Raw genomic sequence first — 20,716 nt, forward strand, 5'->3', positions numbered from 1 at the left:
TTCTGGTTTTCTACTAGTCCTTAAGGACACTGAAGTATTACATATTCTTGGATACTAAATCATTTGTGCCCATGCCAAAGCTGCCTGACTCTAAAACAATACTCTGTTTATAAGCAGGGATAATTCAGCTCATTTACACCTTCAGAATAAATCTAGTTTACTACTTCTGACCAAAATAATGTACACAGGCACACACATAAGAAATGTTATGACCTCACCTTCAGTATTTCAGGTTCTTTGATGTCTAGAGTTCCTGTATTCCACTGCTTTTTCATACTTTTATGAAATTTGAGATATTCATGAGTACGTGGAGTAAGAAGCCAAATCACACAGATAGCTATCATAAACCCAAGGGCCATTCCAAATAAAAGTCCACTTAAGTAGCCAGGGAGAGGGATAATAAAGTAAGCATAGACTAACAGCGTTAAGAAGTATAAAGTTTTCACTGGTATTTTAGGCTGTTGCTCATATGGATAATTTTCATCTTCACTACTGAGCAATGTACCATTTTCCTCAGTTATCTCCGGATCAGGCGAAGTTTCAGCAGGTTTATCAGTTTTGCTTTCTTCCTCTAGCAAGGAAAAGTCTTCAGAATACAGTTCACAAAACTCCTCATCCTCTCTGCTTGCTAGTGCAGACAATGAACATTTTTCAAGTACGAGCGACATTTTCGAACTCACGTCCTTTGTGCTTGCAGACTGAGAGCTTTTGGTCTCTGTCTCTTTTGCATGTTCTTCAGCCACTTTTGACTGATCGTTCTTACTCAGGTTAGAGTCACTTCCATAGAAGTCCCCTTCAGAATCACATTCTTCTTCCTTAATGCTGTAGTTGTTATTGCTTTCCAAATGGCCATTCAAAGTGGAAAGGTTTGAGAGTTCTGAAGCACTTGAAGATAAGGCTTTGGGCCTGTGGCTACTACTTTCATCACCCATTATCTTACTGAGCAGCTGAAAAGGCTCATAGATTACTTCAGAAAGGCGTCTTTTAGTATCTTCAATTTTAGCCTCCATTTCAGGTACTTTAAAAAAGGAACGGGTGTCAGAGGGAGATGTTAATGGAGATGAGGGGGCAGTTTTTGAATCACCACCTGTAGCTCGAGGTTGAGTGAACTGTTTGAATAGATGCAAGTTCAGTTTCGAGTCAGGTGGCCTGTAAGACACAGTTTCAGATTCCTGTTTGGAAGTGTCTGTAGACAGAGATTTCACTAAGGTTTTCATTAGCTGTCTATGTCGCATCGGTGGGGTGGGTTCTTTTGGTTCCACATCTGTTGAAAGTGACTTGACTAAACCCTTAAAAGGCTTTGAACTAGAAACTGTGGATGATCCACTAGAGCAGACAACTGATCTGGAAGGGGATGAGGATGGGGAGGATGACAGGCTGGATTTCTGTTCCACAGGTGGTGCACCTGATGAGCTAACTGTATGACATGAGTGTGATGAAGGAGACAGGACTAGTGGCACTGCACTGAATACTTGGGATGTGGAAGGAGAATCCAACAGCTTTACAGTCTCTGCAGTCGGCAGAACTGCAGGCGATGAGGACAGTAGTGATGCAGAGTTGGCCATATTAAGCGAGGTAGCTGGACCAGAAAATTCATGGCCAGTATGCTCAAAGCAGAGGTCTTCCTTGGCTTCAAGTGCTGTTACAATGCTTTGGTCATCTAGTTCCTCATCAAGAAATTCCTTAAACTCTTCTTCCTCCTCTTCTTCCTCCTTCCCAAATGCAGAGAAATGAATAGTGATGGTTTCTCGGGAGACAGATCGTTGGACCTGCACTTTTGGTGTTGACTGCTTTGAGGACATTTCACCAGTTTTCTCTGCATGGCTACTGTTCTGACTTGTCATTGCAGGTCCCAGAGACGTGTCAGAGTCTGTAAAGAAAACATAATACTATGTTAAATGCTTTTTTTCCCCCCTTTCTTCCAAAACACCCTTATTTTCAAGTGCTAAGCCAAACACAAGAGCGATACACAACAGGTCAGTCAGTTGAAAATTAAAATACCCTGGACATTCTTCATCTGACTGGATTTAAAGCTGTCTTGTCAAATTATGGACGGGTACTATGAAACTCACTGTGGATTTATTTCATTGCACAAAACACACCTATATTTTAGTTAATACCCACTTCTCATCTGCTTAACTACCTCATTCTTAGTATCACTGAATGGAAGAACAAGTTCAAAGAAACCCCAACCCACCCCAGCAGACTGAATTCTTCACTCCTAACTCTCAGCTCCTTCTACACACAATAATTAATGTTTTATATTTCTTTTAAATAAATCAAGTCATAAATATGTAAGTCTTCATGTGTGCGGTCAGTATCATCTCTTGTATACGTGTCTGAACTGATCTGTAGGAAGTAGAAATTTAAAATGCATTTTATCATATGTGTTATCATGGTTTATGGTTGGACTCAATCATAATGGGCTTTTCCAACCTAAATTATTCTATGATTCCACGTTTCTTGAACAGTTTTGCTGTAAGAATGTGTGAGGACACTTCAATAGAAGAAACTGTTCTCACTGATACAGCAACACTATGTTTGAAAATACTAATCTCTGATCAGATCAGTGCACACACACTGCTAACGCAACAGATACACTCACACACTTGCCTTCTACATCAACTACGCATTATTTCAAGTATTCTATGGACCCACAAAAGTGGGCTTAGCATATGGTTACATGGAGAGGAAATATCACATGTTTAAACCAAGGTACCCAGGATCATACACAAAGATGGATCACGAATTACAAGATTAGCTCTGCCTTTCCGGCTGCAAGGCAGCACTCCATCTTCATTGCCAGGACAGCAAGTTTACCACTTCAGTAACTGAATTATTTTTCAGAAGCTGTTAAAATGCTGTAATCAAACTGTCAGGCTGAATTAATGAGAGGCCTTTGCTGACGTTTAAAGAGCAGTTTGGAGGAATGATTATGTGGTGGTGAAGAAATGTGCACTTCACAAACAGTTGTGATATCAGATCGTATTATCCAGCAAGCCAGTACCACCTGCTTGTCATCGTCTCCCTACTAAAGGTTGTAGCACTTCATACTTGCTGATGGAGCTGTTCATATAAGCATTTTTTTAACCTGTCAATAAAATGAGCTGGGTTAAACGTTTTAAAGTAGCAGGTCTTTGCTACCCAGCTCATCAGTAGCTGGGTAAAGCTGGAACAGAAACGAGTATCTATCCACAGCTTCCTACTCACTATAGTTGTCCATTTTATGGCTTCCAAATTGTTGAATAGTTTATTCCTTGCTTTTTCTAGCATTTGTGTGATTCCTAATCAGTCATATCTGTATATACAACTTGGTGAGAGTTATCGTTGGTAAGAAACTTGGTCTCTCAATTCTCTGTTGGATTAGCACACTTGGGAAACCACCAGCATAGAGAATCTGTTTTCATAGAATCATAGAATAGTTAGGGTTGGAAAGGACCTCAAGATCATCTAGTTCCAACCCCCCTGCCATGGGCAGGGACACCTCACACTAAACCATCCCACACAAGGCTACATCCAACCTGGCCTTGAACACCGCCAGGGATGGAGCACTCACAACCTCCCAGGGCAACCCATTCCAGTGCCTCACCACCCTAACAGGAAAGAATTTCCTCCTTAGATCCAATCTAAACTGCCCCTGTTTAAGTTTTAACCTTAGCCCTTATCCTGTCACTACAGTTCCTGATGAAGAGTCCCTCCCCAGCATCCCTATAGACCCCCTTCAGATACTGGAAGGCTGCTATGAGGTCCCCACGCAGCCTTCTCTTCTCCAGGCTGAACAGCCCCAACTTCCTCAGCCTGTCTTCATATGGGAGGTGCTCCAGTCCCCTGATCATCCTCGTGGCCCTCCTCTGGACTTGTTCCAGCAGTTCCATGTCCTTTTTATGTTGAGGACACCAGAACTGCACACAATGCTCCAGGTGAGGTCTCACAAGAGCAGAGTAGAGGGGCAGGATCATCTCCTTCGACCTGCTGGTCACGCTCCTTTTGATGCGGCCCAGGATACAGTTGGCTTTCTGGGCTGCAAGCGCACACTGCCGCACACTGTGTTTTCTACAGACACAGTTCCATTTCACAGTTGAAACTGGAAATTTCCCTATTTTTTAGACAAATGCACCCAAATACTACTACCAGATACGTATCCAACCCTAGTCCTGGACCATCAGCCATAACACATCTCTACCATTTTGGCATCAGCTTGAAACATCTGACCCCTTCCCTTCTGCCTACCCAGCACTAAGGGTGTATCAATAATCTAGCAACACAAGAGGAAAACATTAACTACTCCTTCCACCCCCTAATAACGTTTCCAGTGTGCTAGTCTCCATTTAGAAATTCATAGGCTGAGTTAGCTCTTTAGCATACTATTAGCACAAGTTAATTACCTTATGTTTAAACACCAGTTGCCATGTTGTGCTAATGCAGTGCTAATTACCTGAAACAGATGAACTTTACTTGCACACACTAAATGTACTGAAAAAAGATTTTACTGCTTACTGAACAAGCGACGTTTGGGGATTTTTACATCAGGACTGAGTAAATAACACAGAAAGGAAGGAAATTCTTCATTAGCCAGCATTTGCCTACCCTTAAACATGTTACTATACCATGAAATATGTTTTACAGAAGTGCATTCTTAAATCCACACTATCAACAGAGCAGCAGTGAAACATCAGCCTAATCCAACTGCTTGCGCTTGCATCCTCAGCCCATGACTTACAAGATAACTCAAGAGTACGCAAAGCTCACAACATCTGGCCCGAGTGATACTTCAGCTGAGGGGACTGGTTTCCAGGAATAACTATTTTTATTGGGGCAATAACCATTTTTAGTCTTTCATCTTGCTGAAAGTTTCTAAATCAACCCTGTTTATAGGCTGGTTTTGCTACAAGGCTTCTCCCAAACATAGCTTCACAAAGCTGCATCTTGTATCAAATTTTCAAGCAATTGGTATGTAAAAAACAAAGCAAATCAGTGTACAAAACAGGAGAAATATATGCAATGCTATTTACTTAACAGAGCATATGAGTTTTGGCCAACAGCAGCTATTTCATTACAGGCATTCTGAGTATCAATGTGGACTACAACAGCATGTTTTCTAGATTATATTCTAGATGCTTTCTGGATTATTCCAAGCTTTTAACAACTCTAACCCCTCTCAACACACCAGGTACCCTACTGAGAGTAATTTCTCCCTACAAACACAGGATAGGGGATTTTCCCCTGCTCTGGGCAGGCCCATGTTTCCAATCCATTCCTGAGAACAATTCCTCTTTTCTGTTGCAAAGGATTTGGTTGGGGAGGTATTTGTTTTGTTTTCCAAGTAGATGTTGGGAAGCTTTTCCACAGTGAATACAACAATAAAATCCCTGATTCCTCCCCTGCTCCCACTACTGACAGCTCTCCCAATAGGTGTTCAGTTTTGATAAAGATATTTCTTCAGGTCCTTGAACCATACATTTTTACCCCTTAAATCATTCTAACAGATTGACTTCTTCCTGATTTGCAGCTATGTTTCCCTCTCATCTCCCCAACTATTTCCTACTCCTCAACTCCTCTCCCAGCTGTCTGAAGACGTGGCATTCCCAGCCTCCCCATTTGAAGGGAACAAATCTGAAGAAACTGCAGATTACATCAACACCTGCAGAGATGTAGGAGTCTTTACATAGGACCCTTCATTTGAAAGCCACATCGTCCTCACCTTCGCTGGCTGCCTGTTTAGGTTTTTATTGTTGCTGATTCTGAAGACGTATGAGTTTTATTTATGTGGCTGGCAGGCCTGAATAAGAATTATATCTTCAAGCTTCAAATGATTCAAAACATTAACTTTTACCTGGAAGGGCAGGAGGCTGCCCAGAAAACAACTGCCTTCCGCCAAAGGTTTGAACTTTGGTTACTTTTGTAGGGCGGAATGAGGAAGCTGCCAACCAACTTCCACTTTTTATGTTAAGGCATGGCACCCCCATTACCCACATAACAGTAGTTTCTAATCCTCACCTACAGGCACTGCTTTTAAAGTGCTATAACAGGAAACAGCAAGCCATGCAAATATTTCTTGCCCAGCCCTTCACCACTGAGCAGTGAGGAAGCACGGTCAGGAGCTGAGGATGTGCCATTACGGAGGTGACAACGCATCTCCACCACGCCATGATGCACCCGCTGATGAACAGGGACACCCAGGGAGAGACCAGGTGTTGGGCAGCACTGGGTCACCTTTGGCCACAGCACCTTCCATAAGCGTTGCTACAGGAACACGTGCTCTTACCTACACCAGGAATGACTAATAGGGAGTGTTTACAGGAACCACCAAGCACTCCATCCTTCTGCCCAACAGCATAAACAGCCTTCTCCAGTACTGACAAACCCTCTTCCTTTTCCCTGCAGCAGACAAACACCCCACCCTTCCTCAGCTGAGCCCCAGAAACCACCTACTTCACAGCACTGAGAAAACACAAGGTGCACTCAAGTGCCTGGTTTAGACAATTACATTATCAACAGTATAGAGAAAGCAAACATTTTCACATGAACAATTTAGAAAGTGCTTCAGCCAATAGACAAAGCAACAAAGTAGGAACTAACTTAAAAGAACAGGTCAAAGTGGCATACACCCCCCTTATTTCATCCACACAATTCAATTTAGCCACATTCACTAATTAAATAAGGGATACTCAGTAGACCAATTCAGTGCTTTTCATAATCAGTCAGTTGGAGAAGCAGGACAGACTGGGTAACTAAACTGCAGCAGCCAACTACTCCAATCACACTGCTATTACTTAATGCAACATCTACACAAGGGGGGAAGAGCATGCCGTAAAATGCTTTCACAAGAATCAGCAGCAAGGTTCAAAACTTGTCAAGAGCAGTTTCCCTGCTCGTTGCTACTAAACACAGACCTAAACAAATGTTTTTCACAAAACAAAAACTCCTTTCCTGCTAAGTACAGAAAAAGTCTTACATGTCATTAAAAGCACTGTAATACTTTCCCCTTCGTCTGTCAGTTGCATCAGAAGAACAAGCCCTAAATGCTACTCAGGAAGCCACTGATTTGATTGTTGATAACACCACAACTTGATTTTATGAAGACTGATATCACTGTTCAAATGGAAAGATGTTTCCAACTGCTTACATCTCTGCTTTCCCCAGTGACCGTTCTGTCCTATCACCCTTTTCAACAGGAACCTCATGCTTTGGCAAACCACCACCAGGACTAGGAAAGAAGTAGCTGTACTTTTAGACTGGTGGGGCACATTTTTACTATTTTGGGTTACTCAATAGTCATTTCCAAGTCTCAGACTGAAGACGGATATATGTGTAGTACTCTAAAACTATACCCTATTCGGTAGGAGGTAGGAGCAGCATATTTGGTTTTAGACTATCTCTGCAACACCTACATGGTGTGACGAGCTACAAAAGATCTTACGTTACCACGGACAGGACCACCCTAACGCATCCAGCTCCTATTTTCAGATCAGGTTACAAGTATGCTAAATCTTTCCCAGTCTGGAAAACCTGCACAAGCCAATGTGATCTGAAATTGCTATTTGCTCTCGGAACTCAGAGTCCACTCGATATACTAGATACCCAGCCAACATCTTCCTTCCAACACCAAGAAATACAGGACTGTTGCTATTCTTGATATTTATTTTATTTAAAACAAGTAACGGAGGTCTCAGCAGACGAAATTCCTTCTGCTAGGAGCTAGAAGTCTTCATTTCAGGGCCTTCAAAACAAAGCACAGTATTTGTGATCCTTACAGGATACAGTCTTTATTTAAGCAACATTTTAAATCATCAGAAATTTACACCTCCCATTAATCCATTACCACGACTCTGCCACAAAAGCAGTCAAGAAAGCCAGCTCCCATTTAGCCCAGAATGACCTCACTGAAGAGAGATCACAGCTGCTGGGACATTCTCTGTCATATAAATATAATCTCATTCAGCAGATTGATTCCATAAAAGACAAAATAAGGATACAACCCCCAAATTTCAACATCCTTTCCTATCCCACTGAAATTCCTAATTAGGACAAATCAAATTCCCCTTGCATGTGCAGGAGATAATGTATTCCATGGTTAACATCTATTATTCCTTTTACATCCACTAGTCATTACTTTTAAATGAACTACATAGGAAGCGTTGGTATCATCACACAATAGCCCTGTGAAATCCTTGTGTCAGAGATCTAGTTACCCAGCCTGAAGACAATACTTTAAAACTCACTTTCCAATAGGAGTAAGATGGAAGTTTTGCTTCACCTTTCAAGTTCACACAACTGGATTTGAGATACAGAGGAGGGAAAAAGAGGAAAAACATGAGTAAAACCTGTTTTAAATCTAAGCACAGAAATGAAATCTTCTGTGTCGAGTACTATTAAGAGAATGTAGTCCTGTGTGTTCAACAGAAGTCAACACTGGGATCACAGCCAAATTAGATGATGCCACCCACTATGGACTATAAAACACACACAGATCTCCCATAGCATATACCTCAAACAGAAATCAACCAGGTTATCACAACTAAGCTGGTGAAGGGCTAAAATACCTTCAACCAGGACTTTTCTGAACCTCATTAAAAATTAATGAATTATTTTTTTTTTGTGCAAGTGCTTTTAAGGTAAGACCAATCCGGTTAAATAACCACGGTTCAGGGATGTTTAGGGATACTTAAATGAAAGATCCTAAGCAAGATTTTAAAGTGCTGCCAATAAGACTATACTTTTAATGAAAACTATGAACCTATCAGAAGCAAATAAGGGGGGCTGTTTAGTGAAGTCTAAGAAAGAAAGGTCAAATAAAATTGCAATGGCAAATGAGTCTTCAAAGTTACCGGAATTCTTTTCTTACAAAGACAGGTGGTGCTAACCACATCCTCAATACAAGCTCGTATTTACAGTGCTTCAAAAACAACCAAATACAAATTGTTTAACATTAGCTAAGCGAGTCTATTCTACATTAATATTTTCCCCACAGACCTAAGAAAGGTCAGCTACCACATTAGCTTCTCCGCCTTCACTGATAAAAGATTCATTAGTATTCTTTCCTGTTCCCCTTCCACGACACATCACTTCCACCAAAAACTTCATAAAGCTACATTACAGATTGATTCTGACAACCAAAAGCAAAGAATGTCCAGAAACTCAGAAAAACTCAACTTCTTCCTATTTAGTGCTTTTCTGAAGCCTGAAGTGAAGCAGTATTTGTGAGAAATTGAACATTCCCCTCAGAGAAAAAAATAAAAAGTTAAATCAAAGCTTAAAACAAAACACGCAATAACTCATGGAAGAACAGTAAACAGTGGGCAGAGAAGAGCCACTTTATTTTGCTACATATTGTGACATTTACTCCTTTAAAAACAAGAACATACACACAAACACAGAAACAGGAGTTTCTGCAAAGGGAACGAATCTCAGTTGCAGGACACGCTCCTCATTCCTTTGGCCTGTATCCCAAAGGACATTCATGAAATGATGTATAACATTCCTCTGCTCTTTGCAGAGGTTCAAACTGCACCAGAGTGTAATTTCATTAAGGAATATTTACTCCCATTTGCACAATGAAAACAGAAGTTCTAGCACATTATACTTTCTCCATTCTTCTCTTCCTATGACCTATTTATTCTTGTTTATTATTCATAACTGCAAGCAGCAGGTAGCATCTTTTCCTTCCAAAACACTCAGCATTAAACACTTCAAAGGGACTGTTCACTACTTCCCTGATTCCCACAACAGAACAAAGTAATAACAAAACAACAACCAAATCCCTCCTCTCTGCCTCCATCATGGATTTGGGAGATTTAGTAAATTCCTGTATCACATATTGCTGTCTCTTGAAAATACATTCAAATACTTATTTTTCCAGGTAACTAGTTGCTGGCACCAAAATTACCTAAAAAACTAATTTGGCCATGAGTGAAAATAGAAAGCTCCAGAAAAGCAAAGGTTTCCAGACCTAGATCTGAAACTCCTGCAGCAAGGGATTTAGAAATAAACACATTAAAACCAGAGCATACACACAGAGAGGCAAACTTCGTCACAGTCTAAAGCCAGCTTTTTCCACTTTTCTACAGCTGCTGCACTACCTGGCTGAAGCACTCTTAGGTCACCCTGATAAACCAAAAGAGAGTTAAAAAACCACTGGTCTTGAGCAATAAATACTTAACTGCTGCATTTGTTCTCTTCCAAAAGGGAAGAGAGACTAAATCAGAATTTGCTGGTGCTGCAAAAGTTCTGCATCTTGACAGAAGATGTTTTATTATTACAGAAATCAAAAGCTTATGCATAAAAAATTACATCCTATTGAGAGGGTAAATGGTGAGGTAGAATATAAAACACTGCAGCACTGGAACTCCCTCTTATCTCAGTGGAAGCAAAAGAAGAATCAACTTCTCAATCTGATAACAGATTATCTAAAACCTCTGCAGATTAGGCCACAGCTGAAAATGCTGCCCACATCACTGATTAAATTACAGGTCACTGTAAAATCCTGAGGTGAAATTTGGACTAATTTACAGAGAAGCATGTTTCCAAAATTAAGTACAATAAACTGCCTTAAACCCTAAATGAAAAATGGCTTGCTAGAATTGCACCACAGGCTCATTTTCCCCCCACAATTCAAATGCGCAAAATAACAAACCATGTTACTTTGAGTTTCAGTATTATTTGGAGGGTGAGAAAAATGTTACTTTTCAGTGAGGTGAGTCAAAGCAGTGTTCACACAGCCCTTTGAGCAAGGTAAGATCATCCAGAATCATTAGCTTCTTAAAACAACAACAAAGAGCCACGTTACAGCGGCTGAAGAACCGTATAACCATGCAAGAAGCATGCAGAGATCATAAACAACTAATAGCAGCTTCTATGCTTTAAATTCCTTTCAATTCCTTCTAATTCATAGAAGGCTCCATTGAAGGTTAACAAAATGTAAAGTCAATTCTGAAGAAGCATGTCCTAAGGGTAGCAGGAAAACAAAATGCCAAACTCTCAGCTGACAAGTACCAGACATTTCTCTCTGCTTATGGCAACATTCATCTCATTTCAGTCAGATTTATGTTCAACTGAAATACCCAGAAACTAAAATGCAAAAGTTCAGCAGCATTGGAGCTTTCCAGCTAGAGGATGCAGCACAGTAATGAGGGCAGAAGAACATTCAAGATACTGAAACTTTCCCCAAGACTGAAATGGAACCAAGATGGTCCCTGACAATTTTCCCCATGCTAAAGACAAAGGTTTTACTTATTAAAAAGCAAGCCAAACCAACAAACAAAACCCCCACCATACAAACACTGCCAAACCCCAATGAGCAAAGATATGAAGTGAGGCTCAATCAAAAACATTGTGACAGACACCCCAGACTTTCCCAGCTTCCCAACTATCGAGACATAAGGTGCCTTGGGGTTTTCTCAGCTTGTCAAAAAGCTCCTCAAGCCTCGCAACTGTCATATACAATTCGGTATAATATCTCAAAGATTAATTTTGCATTAGAGTGGTTTAAGCATTTAATGATTAAAAAATACTGGACTATGAAAAACAGACCAAAAAAACCCAAAAAACCCATACAATTCCCAGTCATTCTATTACTGTACATAGAAATATTTTACAAAATCCACAAAATATTAAGGCAAATTAAGTAGAAATATGTGGCAAAAAGCATCCACATGTGTGTTCTCATTTAAATGTTTTTTTCTTATTTTTTCCACATAGTATTTATAACTCAGTGTTTCAAGGTGTAAATTTACTAACTGACAGATGTTGGCAAGAATCTTCCCTGCACTTGGTTATCCAGAAAATGAAAGAGGTCTACTAAAAAAATCAAAGCCACTAGCTTGATTTGCATTCCTCTCCATCTCTCGCATTAGACACAGAAGACAGCAGTAGTTAATGAATTAGTTTAATGTATTAAACCCTTCTGGTGGTTTGGGGGCTTTCTTTGGGGTTGGAGTTTTTTTGGTGTATGGTTTGTTCTCTTCCCCCTTCCCTTCCTTCCCCCCCCCCCCCCCCGAGCAATAGAGGTAACTCCTACTTCTAGCAGCTGTGATACATTTTAATTACAACATATGATAGGTCAATTACAGATTGCCTGACCTTAGCAGCTGCTTTACAGGCTTGACTCCTATTGAAAGCAACTCAGTCAGAAAATGATGAGCACCTCCCACAACATGTTTTTCAGTCCTAATTGCTAAGAAACTATTGCAGGTCAATACACGAAAGAAAAACAACTTCGCTGGCAATGTGAATTAGGAGAATCATTTCACATAGAAGTAGATAGAAACACCATATTTCTCATGAGAAAGAGAATCAGTATACTGTGATGACAAAGTGGGGTCCTCAAACATCTTAAAGCCCTTTCGTAAACACCCCTGAGCAATGAGAGAATCCCTCTTAGTCTGTTTTTCTCTCTCACAAGGTGGGTACTGTTAACACACCTAGAAAGGTAATCTGTCATGCGAATACATCAAAAAACGTAAGATTGGGAAGAACGCAAACAGCGTTCTCCTCTGTTTGCAGCAGCATGGATCTACCCCAACAGGGTCTTTCACTGCATGAATCAGGCCACAGATGTGAAAGAAAATGTAAAGCAGAAAGTATCTCTCAAAGGCTTAAGTTACTGAACAGTTTTCTGAACTTCTCAGCACTCCTTCAAAAGTGTTCTCACTGCCTCTGGTGAAAACTAGTTCCCAAAGATCAATAATGCACGAAGCAACACAGAGCTCCAGAATTACTCATTCTCTCTGCTCAGAGAGCAATTACTTGTTCCTATATGGTATAATTCACTCTCACAGCATGCAGACACAGACATACAGACCTTATCTTAGTGGAAAGTAGATCTCAGGTAGAAGAGTAAGATGGGGCAACATCTGTAAATGAAGTCATTCCTCCAGGCCTGTTTATTTCAGAGATGCACATACCAAACTCTGAGCAGCTACACACAGAGCTGTAAAACACATCTCCCTTTTGCAAACGTTGATCAATGCAGTTGTCTCCAGGAATTTCATATGACAAACCCCACAGGCCGGAAATTAAAAGGTCAGAAAGTGGTGCCTTGTGGCAATACATACCCCAATTCCCCAGCTGCCTGCTGAATTCATAGCACAACAGAAACATAGAATAATTCTGGTTGGAAGGGACCCCCCCCAAAGGCCATTTAGTCCAACCCCAAATATGAAGAAAAGAGCTTAAATTTGTTTTTAAATTAATTAAGAACCCCAGTTCTACTTTAAATTCAAGTAGTACCCATGCAAGCTCTCTACTGTCATTCTTTGCAGTTACTTCCCTGTAAAAGAGGGTTAACATCTTTCCTTTCTCATCCTATGATACTTGCTATTCAATAACCAGGTATTATCAGGTTTATGTTTGTCCAGCAAATGCCTTCAGCACTGTAAAAGTTTCTACTGTTGTAGGCAGAAATTATATCTATAGCCTCAACTACTTGATAAGACAGCAAGAACAAATGCACTCCACCATATGTGGGTTACATTTCATGCACACACATGCACAGAAGGAGAAGTGTCATTAAAGTAGCTTCAAGGAAATTAATATTAGGTCATCAATTTTCAGGTCTTGATTTGCTGGGAGATAAAAGAACAGCAAAAGCCACCAGATGGATTCAAAAGGGCAACGGGAAATAGGCATCTTTGAGCCATATCCTGCCTTGTTCAATTACAGCAGTACACAGGCAATTCTCATTCCAGGCATATGGCAATGTTCTTATACACATGCTTAATAAATCCACCACGCATTTGTTTATCAAACAGTCAAGCAGCTACACAAGCTCTGAGTTACATACACTAAGTTTGTGAGTCCTTCCTCATCCATCACCACACATCAGGGGTGTGACTGTTTCAGCAAGGCTTTTAATTGCAGAGAGGTCAAGTCAGAGAAGCCAAGCATGGGTGGCAGCTACAGCTGTCTTCCAGGATAAGGTGACAGAACAGTGATGACTGAAGTGTGAGGAAGCGGCACACATCCCTGAGGAGCTCTCTGCCATGCCACATGTAATGAAGGCTTTAGAGACAAGATTGGTTCATCTTTCGGGGAAACTATAAAAAAAAAAAACCTCCAGTAAACATGGAAAGCTAGACATGGGATGGAAGTCTCATCACCTCGCATTCACCACCGCACTGCGAGACACATTCCTCTGTTACACCGTGGAACAGCCTCTACAACCTCTCAGATTTCTCCTGAGCAACATTAAAGAGTCAGAACTCTGATCATAACTGACAAGGATTCTTTAACAGTGTGAGATCTGAACGGATCACACAGCGTTTATCTGGCTTGGGGTAGTGAAGGAGGAGGCCTGAAAAGACACTGTTCACACCATATCTGTTTTTGACTATAAAGAAGTTTGCAGGACAGTGAACCCATAGAATTTTCATTGTTGAATACACCACTGGGCATCTTGATTCAAGAAACAGAATTTTTAAAAGAGATCCTGAGAAAGTAAAGTACTGAAAGACCACTCGTGGTGCAGCACAGTGACTTGTTACCATTTTAATTGTGAAGCTTTAGCTTGATAGAAAGAAAAACAAGTATCTAGCTAGAATTGGTAAGACCTGGCCAATAAAAATGGAATGGAAAAGTTGTCCCAACTCATTAGAAAAGCAAGGGTTCATAAAACCCGTTCAATAATCAAAACCAGTTACCCATCCACGCCTCACAGCCGCATCACAAAAGAAGTGGAGATGCATACAACCAAATATTTATGTTCTTAAATACAACACACCTCTAAATTCATCTTTTCAGACACTCAAGAGTTTTCTAGAGCTGTTAGGCACAGATCTTCAGCTTGCCTGTAACCTCTAGACAGTGTTAAGACATCCTGGAAAACCCAGCCTGTTATTATAAAGGGAATAATAACTGGAATTACAAAGCAGGAGACAGTTTGCATGCACAGCTGGTCCCTTCTCTACCCACATCTCTTGTTATTCACAAGAATAGCATATAAATAGAATAACAGCAATTACTTCTCCCCCAACCCCTCATAAAAATACTTTTGTAAAGTTGTCATGTATTTGCTCAGAAAGTTTATTAAAGACCTGGCAAAGCCTTTATTAACTGGTACATTTTTGAGCCGACAGACATTTAGGACTGTCTCCCCCTTCTCCTCTTCTCCCAGTTCATATGCTTCATACTTCAACTCAAGTTGAAAAGGAAGAAGTGTGAAAGTGATTAGACAAAAAGAACCGCTACTGAGAAAGTCTTACAAAGATAAGCCTTATCAAACTTCACAGCAGCTAAAAACAAGAGAATAAACATATGGATCACTTTCATTTACCACCAAAGTACATTTATTTATGTGTGCAACACTAAACATTACACAAGAGTATTAGGAAAGAAAGTGAAGCCCCTCCTGGCAACAGAAATGATAGATACGTATTAAGCAAGCAGAATGGAAATACCCAGCTTGGAAGGCATCCAGAGCATTGGCCACTATGGGGCAGGGAGAGAGGAACAAGAGGTGGGAGGTGGGAATGTTCTGCAATGCTCAGCTATTGTGAGATTACCAATCCTGGCCTCAGCCAGAGGATGTTCTCGGAAACCTGGCAGAGCTCCGTGCAGGCAGGTTCTCCATGCCCTGGAGTTTCAGGGAAGATAACGCAACACACTGCAACTAGAAGCCAAGAGACAGCTCCAAACTTAGACAACTTCCACTGTCTGCTTTTAGTATCACATGTTAAGCAGTATTTCCAATCACAAGTGTGTGAGCATGACTATCTCCCTGCCTCACAAAGAAGCCTTATTCTTTGAGCCTGTCTGAACTCATAAAACAGACATTTTTATTTCCTCAGGCTTAATCCTGACTTCCAGTGAAACAAAATTATTTCTGCAGCTCTCTATTTGATTTCAGATCAGAACTTCACTGCAGCTCATGACAGGTTTCAGTCCTGTCACCTGGTCTGACATTACCAGTATCAAAGGATATAGTGGCTTGGTTTGTGCTTACATTTTTGCACTCCTGTTTTACAACTGAAGTTAATCTAAACAAAACACATGAAATCCAGGGTAAGATCTAGAGTCTTACAGCTCTCAGACCTCTGCATAAGCTACTAAAACCCAATATAGCAATTTTTCGGACTCAAGCAGAGCCTTTAGAAGAGCATCCCAATTCCTGAATTTTCACTCTCTTTTAAGAGATCCTTTTTTAAGCTTGACCATTCCATTTTCTCACAGCTTCAGGATAACAATTCTGCATTGATAGGGTAAGTGGTCCATGACGTGCCATATGTTCACCAGCACTAAGGGACATTCTTCTGCAATGTTCCTGTCACCCAACACCAGCAGGGTCAGAGAGCAGAACAGTTTATAAACCACAGAGACACAAGATAATGAATATTAAAGCCCAGTTCATATGACAATTCATTTGCACTACCCTCCTGGCCTTTATGGGAAAACACTGCTATTTACTAGGTCTTATTGATCTTCTCTTATCTTTTGTCCATCAGTTGTCCTGTCTTTTAGAACACCAACTTAACTGCTGCACTATGTATCGATTAGGACTTTGCACAGCAGAATAACACACCTTGCTGATCATAAAGGAGCAAGTTAAATAGGAGAGAAAAACAATGAGCTAGGAATTTTGAAAAGCAGGAAGGAAAGACAGGCAAGATTAGAGAATAAACCCTTTTTTGCCATTATGTTCTCATGTCTCTCCAAAGACACGAACAATCAGCTTCAGAGACAATAGCTCTAAGTACCCAGAGAATAAAGATGATTGGTAAATAACCTGACACCTCAGAACTCTGAAGCAGGAAGAAAAATACCTATATGGATGACTGAACACTGCAGATATTTCAGCCACTCTGTTGTGAAAACTTGCTCCTCTGCTTCCTATCTCCCAGGATTTCCAATGGGTGCACGACTGGTCTTGGCTAACACAACAGGAAGTTTTTAAGCAACTCCAATGCTTTATCTGAGTAATTACAACTTAAGGCACCCACCTTCTATTTTACAAAGATATTGTCATCAAGGACCCCATTAAATGGTGATGCAGGCAAATACTGCACTACAGAACTGGTCTGATTGGAAGTCTTACACTACTTGCCAAAGAGAGGGGATTTGCTCAAAACTCATGAAACAAAGTTAGCACGTGGCAGCCTCCAGTGCAAAATTACTCCAATAAAGGACTTGTGTGAAAGAACCTGAATATCACTTTAAAAGCCTTAAAATTTCATTTGCCAAGCAGGTAGGTACTTTTGGACCTACAATACGCAAAGCTGGTCCCAGATCCAAGCAACTCCATTCACTTCCAGTTCTCCTGAAGAAAACCATATTAACTCTGCAGGTGGTTGCACCTCAGCCCTCACAATGCTCCTGCCTGAAAAGACGCACAGAGGCTAAGGCTGTTGGGTGAAGTTCCTAACCAACATGCAGTCTTCACGTTTTGTTAGCTCAGGCTGGAAACAGGCAGTAACTGTTAACCTTCTGCCTTCAAACTTCTGGGCTTGCCATGTTAACAGAAGCTGAAAAAAAGGTAAGCTGTCTAAGAACAGATAATTCACAATTCTGACAAAAATAGGTCATACACTTTGACGACACGGTATTCAGGATTCTGTCCCACACATCCAGAAAACAAGCTGAATTCAACCACCTGTAGTACAAAAAAAAAAATCTCACAAACTCTTTACTTTCTGAATTTCAACCATTTCCTCTACAATAACAAAACAAGTAGTACGCTTCTTGGTTTTTAAACCAGCAATCAACAGCAGCTTTACACATACCATAATGATACGCACTGAAGGAATAAACTTCAAATGGGGAATACTAACTAATAATCTTAAAGCTTTCACTATTTACCATGGTGCCTCTGGAGGTCTTAAATCTTGCTCTTACACTAGAGTGAGATTTCTGAGGAACAGACACCACTGTACTTCGCAGTCCTGCCTTTGCTCCATAGCTGTTAAATGCTGCTCTTCCTTAAGGTACCCATGATGGTATTACTCAGCTCAATTTAGAAAAACAGTTCCCAGTCTTTCAGAAAATCTTCCCATTTTCTGTTTCCATTCCAGTCTGCAACAAGAAACCCTGCAAACACAAGCCTGTTTTTCTATTCCAAGTCCTTTTCCAGGAAGCCTAATGAAGACGCTGCCTTCCCTACAGACCTGCACAATAGAGACAAAGCAACAAAAGAAAATACTTAGAACTAGTGAGGCAACAATAGAAAATATTTTGACAACTGTCTCTGTGTTACAAATTTTACCAATTTCCAAATAATACAACATCCAGACAGGAAACAGCATACCTGAGAGACCAAGAGACAGCAGCAAGAAGATCCCAAGCATGAAAAAGCCTGGCAGACCTGGAGCTTGTGCATTGTTTGCTACCAGTTGAGTCTCAGCAGAGTTTTCCAGAGGATCTCTTTAAAAAATAATAATTACAAAAGCCTCCCGCCTACCCTAGTTAAGCAGTCTCATTTCTCCTCCTCTCCTTCATATCCCTTCCTTCCCTCAACACTAATGCTTACTTCCACAGTATATGCAGTTGCTTGCTTACTTCTCAGCACACTGACCTAGTCTTGCACTAGGAATAAATAGTGCAAGATGTCGAAGCCTTCACGTCAGGATGGCTCAAGAACTATGAAGATGCACCACTCTGCTTGCTCCATCACTTTGCTGCAGTCCTTTCTCCCACCACACTGAGCAATTTATTCCCGTAAACTCCAGCATGAAAGGACTTTACACAGCATACTAACTGACAATTCTCTATCAGAAAACAAAAGGGAGATGAAGATGGCACTAAGGTAATTAAAGCACTTATCTGGTACACTGAACACGCAGCATTTTCTGTCTTCAAAGTACACTGCTAAAAATAAAATCTAAAAGCCCATAAGATATTTCTTTACAGAATACATATTCCTCTTGAAGAGATGATTAACTGGTTTGTGTAAATCCACAGACGGGGTGCTTGAGTAGATAACTACAGAGATAAACACCTATGTCAAGGTCTCACACATATGTAATGAAAGTAAACGCTATCTTACAAACAACATACTTCAACAGAATTAGTTCACATACGTACTACTTTTTTCATATGAAGACTTCTGCACTATATCACATTGTGAATGTGGTCATCTACATCTAAAACTGCAAACTGCATTTTCTTAACAAGACTTTGGTGAGCTACACAAAGCTATGAGCTACAGCCATAAGAGCTGCAGATGTTGTCACAGGGCAAGAAAGAAGAGACTGCTCAGTGAGGGCAAGCCTTCACATTAAATTGACTTGGTAAAATTCAGGAAAAGGTTAAAATAGCTGAAAAACACTAACAATCGAAAGACGACTTGGAATAAAAGATTTTTCTGCACATAAAAAGCAGTGAAGAGAATTAGACTGTAGGAATCTAGTCTAATAAAAATCAATAAAACTACTAAACTGCTCTCTATCAAATTCTAAGTATCTCCTTTGTCATAATGCCTTAAAAAAAGCTTAGTAATCATATTAGTAATGTACTGAAATCACTGCCTGCTTGTATTGTCTCACTGTTTGCTTAATTTAGTCATCTGTTGTCTCTTGAAATACAAGCACTTTAGAGAACATATTTTCCCATCATTGTACAACACCTTGGAAAACCAAAAGCGTTCCACGAATAGGGTTCCTAGATGCCACATGCCAGTGCAGATAGGTTGTTTTTCCCAGAAACATAAGTGCAAATTTAAAGTACATTAAGCAATTTATCTGCTTATTATCTGGAATTTCAAAATCTGACAACTACATTGCCCTACAAGTAGCTCAGGAGTTACTGTTATGTTTGTCATTTCTCCTCTGTAACTGTTGTGGAATCACAAAGTAAGCTTAGGTTGAAAGAGACCTCTGGAGCTAGTCCGGTCCAACATCTTGCTCAACACAAGGTCAACTTCTTGCCTTATACCAAGGAGAGGACACCAGGACTAAGGTCAGCTGTATGCAGTATTGCAAGTCTTGTTCTGAGCACCAGAGATCTTGGGCCATCAACATGAGGCAGTCTATCACAGTTTAGACAACTCTGTACAAAGGCGTTTCCCTGAACAGGTCTCTCATGACCTAGCAGGCACAATGCCAATACTGCCTTACTTAACTTGCTCATTTGCCCCTTTAGTGCTGCATTCTTCAGCAGTCCTGACACATAGGCTAAGTTCTCTCATTATTTCACTGTTCCATCATCCTCTCCCTTGAAATCACAACACATCCTTTCCAGTGTCTGCTTTACATTAGCTACAGTAAGAAAAGTCATTCATCTTCCCCTTTATTGGGTACATGCAGCAACCTTATGCATTTCCAGAGTTGATTTCTACTTTGAATACATTAAATCTCTTCTAATACCAAGCACACACTCACAAAGACTCACAGTATTAACGCTTATCTTTATTTCTCTAATCTCTAAGCCTACACTACACTCTTATTTTCCAGCATACATTGTCTTCTGATTGTTTCATTTAGGGCAGCAAAGGCTTCTAGAATATGATGCCTTTATTCAAGGGTAAGTGCTTTAGAGCACACAATTAACACTACTACTTACTATGGACATCTGATACCACAATTTCTAGCTTACCAAAGGAAAAGAATAAAAATCCAGAGGTTCAAGGGACTTTTCCAAGCTCCAAGATTGTGTTTAAGACCAGAATTTAATTACCATGCTCTTCACTCTTTTGAAACCTCCAATTTATCCTAATAAACAGCCTTAATTTTTCTTCAGCTCCTGGGCAGGTATCAGCTACACTCCATGCACCCAGCACCACAATCTACTCATT

At 40.4% G+C, this 20,716-nt stretch overlaps 1 protein-coding gene across 7 annotated transcripts in view; it reads right to left on the reverse strand.

Moving 5' to 3' along the window:
• The window catches only part of TEX2 (testis expressed 2), a 52,378-nt gene that overhangs the window by 26,551 nt on the left and 5,111 nt on the right, over positions 1–20,716 (reverse strand). For 5 of the 7 annotated variants that reach the window (XM_065693742.1, XM_065693743.1, XM_065693741.1 and 2 more), the window contains one exon: positions 219–1,870. In XM_065693742.1, coding sequence (XP_065549814.1) covers positions 219–1,844 — 1,626 coding nt within the window. In that variant the 5' untranslated portion in view covers positions 1,845–1,870. Of the gene's footprint in view, positions 1–218; positions 1,871–18,232; positions 18,327–20,716 lie in introns of those variants that run through there. The other 2 variants (XR_010615784.1, XM_065693740.1) reach the window with 2 other exon arrangements.

The sequence above is a fragment of the Lathamus discolor genome, chromosome 13 (genome assembly GCF_037157495.1).
Source record: "Lathamus discolor isolate bLatDis1 chromosome 13, bLatDis1.hap1, whole genome shotgun sequence".
Taxonomy (NCBI): domain Eukaryota; kingdom Metazoa; phylum Chordata; class Aves; order Psittaciformes; family Psittacidae; genus Lathamus; species Lathamus discolor.